The 6,803-nt window shown below is 45.1% G+C and overlaps 1 protein-coding gene across 1 annotated transcript; it reads left to right on the top strand.

The window, feature by feature from the left end:
* The first annotated feature begins 1,138 nt into the window (after window positions 1–1,138).
* LOC119348998 lies at window positions 1,139–5,813 on the top strand. The gene is made up of 9 exons (XM_037617012.1): window positions 1,139–1,412; window positions 1,595–1,724; window positions 2,281–2,542; window positions 2,623–2,851; window positions 2,993–3,143; window positions 3,264–3,452; window positions 3,649–3,696; window positions 3,799–4,191; window positions 4,751–5,813. The coding sequence occupies exons 1-9, from the start codon at window positions 1,384–1,386 to the stop codon at window positions 5,669–5,671; spliced, it is 2,352 nt and encodes a 783-aa protein (XP_037472909.1). The 5' UTR covers window positions 1,139–1,383; the 3' UTR covers window positions 5,672–5,813.
* The last annotated feature ends 990 nt before the right edge of the window (window positions 5,814–6,803 follow it).

The raw sequence follows: 6,803 nt of genomic DNA, 5'->3' as shown, positions 1-6,803 counted from the left end.
GATAGGAGTGAAATTGATGCTCAAATGAAATGTAGTGGATGGACTCCTCACTCGTGTCTCCGTCATTCTAGGAGACCATGGCGCGATGCGACCACAAGTGGCTTTTTTTGTTTGTGAATGACAAGTGGCTTGGTCGGAGATGGTTACAATAGAGAAGAGAGTGAGAGCGAGATAGAGAGGAGAGCCGCAGCAGATGCTGCAGTAAGTGGGTAAATAGTTGTGAGCTAACCGCTCTAACATTTGTCAATCAGGAACCATTACCCCTGTAGCCACGTCGGCAAAAGGGCCCCACCTATCAAATTCGACGCCAAAACAGGCTAAGCTGCCGACCGGTGCTATCTATAAACAGATTACGGTAGGCCGGTCGTTTTTGCCAAAAAAAGGAATTGTGTTTGTACTAACCTAGCCACTAATTTGATTTTTTTTGTGCAATTAACTACCGTGCTCTTGACCCGATCCGACATCTTGACCAGCCTCCGGACATGACGGCCATAACCCTAGAAACCCTAGATTGATGTGGACATCGGGGGGATGGGAGAGTAGAGGGCGTGCAACCTATGCAATTGTTGTGTGTAGAGAGATTGTAGGAGGGACTTTGTACGTGAAGAATATGACATGGGGGACAACAGAAGGTGGTTCTTTTATACAAGGAACACTTTCCTTTTAATATGGTACAGCCGTAGATGCTTACATACATGCATAAACACCCCCTCTATGCACGCACGCACACACGTACGCACTACCTTAATGAGCACCTTTGAGATACTGATCCGGTACAACATTTTGAAATTGGCGAAGTAGTCACAGACGCTTCATAGTTGAGAGGAATGTATTCTCTCACTGAACATCACCGAAAAATCTAAAATAAATCCAGAAAAATACGAGCATAATAAATCTAATCATCTGAGCTAGTTTACTGTATAACGAACACTCGAGAGGCAGAAGATGCTCCTACGAGGTGAGGCGTGATATATACAGGGAACCTAACCATGTCTAAAAGCATATTGAATAATTGAGATATCATTTTCGAACATCTTTTGTGTCCTTCAAGTTGCTGTCCTATTCGCTTTTGTGATACAGTTCGCCTCGCAGCAGCAACAAACAACCACATCGGTATGGAAGTCAGTGAGGCCACCGATCGTCGTCTGCGCCTCTATTTGTAGAAGAATACTTTTGACGACACTGTGCAACAAGCTGCAAGGAGTCCCTAATCTGAAGAAAAAAGGTACCCGGCCGGCCGCAACTCCGCCGTCCGCTCGCCCTCCGGCAGCCTGCTCATCCTTCCGGGACCTGCTTCTCCGGTTAGCTGCATGATCCACATCTCCATGGTCTATTAATTAATTGGCGTCTTGGATTCTCCCCTTTCGGCATCTCCTGTCAAAGATGATGGCATCTCCTGTCTCCGGCTCCAGGTTAGTAGGGCGTTCTTCTGTGCTGCATGGCTAACCTACCTGCCGCTTAATACATCGGATTCCACGCAGCTTTTACTTAACATAAATAAAGTACACATCTTTTTCTCTGAGAAAAAAAAACTGAAGTTAATATTTTTTTCCCTAATTTGCGCATGCTTCAAAGTTTTCATTTGGATGGACAGACATAACTCCATGGGCACCAACGGAGCTACGGAGCCAACCAGTCTTACAGTCAGTGTATTGCAGAAAATCACAGATAATTTTTCCAAAGAGAGAACACTTGGTAAAGGCGCATATGGAAAGGTTTTCAAGGTTAGATTCATATACTGCTACGGACACGGATTTTGAGAACATGGGTACACACGCACATATTACAAATAGTAAAAAGAATCAAACGATTCTGAAACTATTTTGTAATGAACATGGCCGAGTGTTCTACTCACGTGTGAAATTTTGTGAAGAAATCACATCTGCCATATTCTAGGCAAAAAAAAGACAAAGTCGATGCCATATGAAAATACCATGTTTGAAGCAATTTGGAGGCCCGATTTTGTTTTTTCGCCATGAATGTCATTTCTTCATCAAACTTCACATGTGAGTAGAACAGTCGACCAAGTTTGTTAACCTAAACTTTTAGAATTGTTTGATTTTTTGTGCTATTTTTTAGATTTTACTATTTATAAGGGGTGCACGTGTACCCATGTTCACTTTATATTTTCGATACTATACTACGCTGTGATATACTTCATATTACTGCTATTTAACTGCAACATGGCCGAATAACCTGGCTACAAACCTTTTCTTCATACCAAAAATTGACAAGCTTACCAAATGATATTGGTTGATATAATCGATCTTGAGTACGTAGGGGGTGCACGACAATGGAGAAGAGATTGCTGTGAAGCTGCTTCATAATAACATGCGAGCAATTGACGATGAGCAATTCAAGCAAGAATTTAATAACCTTATGATGCTCAACCATCCGAACATTATACGGCTAGTTGGCTACTGCTACGAAACACAACATCAACATATGGAATTCCAAGGGAAATTAATTTTTGTTGAGATGACATATAGAGCGCTTTGTTTCGAGTATATGCACAAGGGAAGCCTTCAGAAGTATCTATCTGGTACGAGGCTAGACCACTCAGATTATGTTACATATTTAATATCTGTATGGCACGCTCTTATACTTATTTAAATTTTGTAGAGGAATCACAAGGACTTAATTGGGACACACGTTACAAAATAATCAAGGGTACTTGCGAGGGCCTAAAATACCTCCACGAAGGATCCAAAGAGCCAATCTACCATTTGGACCTAAAACCTGACAATATACTGCTAGATGAGAATATGGAGCCGAAACTTGCTGATTTTGGTTTGTCCAAGCTTTTTGGTGAAGAACAAACTAGAATCACACAGTCTCCCCTAGGAACGTTGTAAGTGAATGCATTCACCCCATGAATAGATTCCTTCTCTTTCTGAATCTTTTGCGAGAAATGAATGAATGAATTTCTTCCCCAATGTCCATTGCATATATTCATTAATTGCATCAAGTATATTTCTATTGTCATGCCCAGTGGATACATGCCGCCGGAATACATAAATGGAAACATAGTCTCGAAGAAGTGGGACATATTCAGCTTGGGAGTTGTGATGACAAAGCTAATTTCAGGGCCGAAAGGCTACTCCAGAAGTTACGAAATGCCTTACCAAGAATTTCTTGATCTAGTAAGATGCTAGCTCTTCAATTCTAGAGAAATATTAATGCTTATGTTTAACAGATATATTATTCTATGCTTTACATGTGTAGAAGTTTCACTCTTGTTGCTTTACACTTGGGCTACACAGGTACAGGATAACTGGAGGAGCAGATTGCAGGCAACATCGAGTTCGTCCCAGCCACTAGAAGCACACTGTCAGCAAGTGGACATATGCACCAAAATAGCGCTCAGCTGCATGGAGTCTGATAGGCACAAAAGGCCCACTATATTGGATATCATAGCTAAGCTGAATGAAACTGAAACTATGATTGATGAGGTAACCTTTCATTGTTAACATAAAACGATTGAAACTTTCAGTCAATACATCAACTACCTGATCCCTCGATCAGTCTCACCCTTCACATCTACAGCCATATACACTCTTTCCATTTCATAGTATTTACTGGCGTGAAAGAAATCTTTGGGCTTGTTACTTAGCTCATTTGTGCTTACGATTGAAATTAAAATTTCAGGCGTTGTCATGGTCTGCAGCTATGCGTTCATGGATGCAGGGAGACTTGGTAAGCTTTCGCCTATGGATTCTAAACACAGTTTGGATTTGTCAACGTTCCATTAGTTGTCATCACCTAGCAATGAATGACCAGTGGATGAAAAATATTCAGGTGAAGTTAGAAGCCTTCACGAAAAGCGAAGCGATTCCAAGCAAAGAGACGTGCAGTGAGTTCCCTGTGCTGTTGCGGATCACGGTGACACCATGGCATGGCATGGAAGAGATGCCACGCGGGGGCGTGGACGTCGTGGTGGTGATCGAGGTCGACTGGTCCATGGTGCTTCAGTGGAGGCTGGATATCATCAAGCAGGCCCTGATGATCGTCATCGACAAGCTTGGCCCCAACGATCGGCTCTCCATCTTGTCATTCGAGGGCAATATACCCCGCATTATGGAGCTCACACTCATGTCCCGCCAAGGCCAAGATGCTGCCAAACTCATTGTCAATGAGCTGGTGGTCAACCATGGCTACAATATAATTGCCGCCCTGCGAGAGGGAGCTGAGGTATACAAATAATTTATTTTTTGAATTATTTGAATTGCTTACCACATGTGTCACGTAGTAGAAGGCATATACATTTTGTGTAAAGTCAGACGGTGAGTTTGACCAAGTTTGCACAAAAAACTATTAGCATCATAATACTCAATTAGGACCATTAAAAACACAATAAAATATAGTTTCATATATCTACTCCCTCCGTTCCTAAATATTTGTCTTTCTAGAGATTTCAACAAATGACTACATACGAAGCAAAATGAGTGAATCTACACTCTAAAATATGTCTATATACATCCGTATGTGGTAACCATTTGAAATCTCTAGAAAGATAAATATTTAGAAACGGAGGGAGTATTTAGCATTGTAGTTGTTGATTTTTTTTCTCTACAAACTTGGCCAAACTTTGTGTTGTTTAACATTAGAAGAAAAAAACACAAGCCTTCTTTTCAAGCACAGATGGAATACGTACTTTTTTGATGTTATTATTATTTTCTAAACCTATGTTTTTGTTTTACTTAATATATAAAACCGTGTTCCTCTTGTGTCGATTTCTTGTTGGATTTAGATTCTGAGGGGGCGTCAAGCGGAGGAGGGTGACAGCCGTGTGGGCTGCATCATGTTGCTGTCGGACAATAATGACATCAATGGAATCAAGGACAGGTACGACAAGGAAATCAGCTCCGAATTCCCGGCCTATGTCTTTGGCCTGGGCGAGCTACACCACCCGGAGGTCATGAAGTACCTAGCCGACAGGACCCACGGCACCTACTCTTTCGTCCACTACGACATCAACGCCATGAAGGATGCCTTCGAGCTGTTCATCAGTGGCCTCACAACGGTCGCCGCAACGGCCGTCAAGATCACCCTCAAGGCCCACGAGGGTGTCTTCATATCATCCATCTACACCGGCGGATACCACCAATCTGTGAGCTCTGACAAACGATCCGGCGAGATACATGTCGAGAGCATGTACGCCGGCGAGCGGAAGAACTTCATCGCCTACCTTAAAGTCGCCGACGGCGACAAGAAGAGGCTACTGACCGTTGGCGGCCGGTACCGGACCTTAATGGCCAAGAAGAAGCTGGCTGACACGGACGTCTCCGTGCTGCGACCAGGTTCGGCATGCTCACCTGCCGAGATGGCCATCCACCCTGAGGTGGCGGCGGAGCTCGTGCGGATCCGGCTTCGGAAAGGCGTGGTCACGATGAGTCGAAACCCTGATGCCCTAGAACAGCTATGGGCCCGCGTCAAGTGCTCCGAGGAGGGCGGAGGCGCACCCGAGGAAACCTTGTCGGCGCTCGGCAATGACGTGGCTGAAATTAAGAGAGTCATCACGCACAACAGGTCGCCTCCTTACATGATGTCATGGCTGACTGCTAGTGCATGGCAGCGCGCAACCACCAAGGGCGCACGCTGCGTCTCCGGCGCTTTCACCGTGCCGGGGCAGCAGAAAGATGCAGACGCGAAGGACAATGGCCGCAAGTAAAGTAAAAAAATGCCCCACGGCCCATGTTCTCCTCTGTATTTTCATACTAGTAGAACGTCTGTGTGTTATACAGGCTATAATACAGGCTATAATACATGCATATAAATGAATAAAATAAATATTAAGATAGTTTTTAAGTCGATGCTCATTTCTTCTTCATATGTTTGGGTCAGTTCGGACATCAAATAGACACCCAATAGGATCTACAAAGTTCAACTGTCTAGACAATTCGGACTTCCTCAAATCCATCCCATATTTGGGGGAGAAATGTGGTTATGTGGATTATCCGCCATGTTGTCTCCAGCACGCGGTCACAACACAAAAAGCTCACCCCAGGATGCACCCTACCATTTTCTTGCTGGGCCCTTCCTACATGCTCGGTTTCCCGCTGTAGACGGGACATTTCTCACCGGAGCCCTCTCCTTTAAAACAATGACGCCCATCTCACCTTTGCCATGGAGCCCTCTCTCTTTCACACTATACTTCCCCACATACCACCAAGCACTAGTAGAAAAGGGGCAATGGTCCAGGCCAGGTCAGCCCATTAGTCCCAGTTCAATCCAGAACCGGGATCCATGGGGGCATTGGACCCGGTTCGTGAGCCTCGGGGGCCGGCCGGGCCACGTGGGCCATTTGTCCCGGTTCGTCTGGACCTTTTGGTTCCGGTTGGTGGGACGAATCGGGACCAATGGGCCTCGCTCCTGGCCAACCACCATTGGTCCCGGTTGGTGACTTGAACCGGGACCAAAGGCTGCCCTTTAGTCCCGGTTCATGTCATGAACCGGGACCAATTAATTGCCTATATATACCCCTCGCCCGCGAGCAGAGCACTCCCACTGCTCTATTTTTCCTGGCCGGCGAGGAGAGAGCTTTGTGGTGCTCTAGCTCACCTCCTATGCACACGAGGTGTTCGATGGAATGCCCGAGCCACACTACTTAAGCTTTCTCCTCTCCAAGCTCGACCTCCAAGCTCCATTTTCCTTAATATTTGTCTAGGTTTAGCGGTCCGTCACGTCCCGTCCCCGTCTTCACTGCCGTCAATCGCCCGCGCCGATCTCGTCGCCGGCACCACCGTGGTGAGCCTCTTGTTCTTATCTTCTTTCTGAAAGGAAAAAAATTCTTACTTGTATGT

The sequence above is a fragment of the Triticum dicoccoides genome, chromosome 1B, assembly GCF_002162155.2.
Source record: "Triticum dicoccoides isolate Atlit2015 ecotype Zavitan chromosome 1B, WEW_v2.0, whole genome shotgun sequence".
In the NCBI taxonomy this organism is placed as follows: domain Eukaryota; kingdom Viridiplantae; phylum Streptophyta; class Magnoliopsida; order Poales; family Poaceae; genus Triticum; species Triticum dicoccoides.
This window is presented reverse-complemented; position numbering and strand designations above follow the sequence as displayed.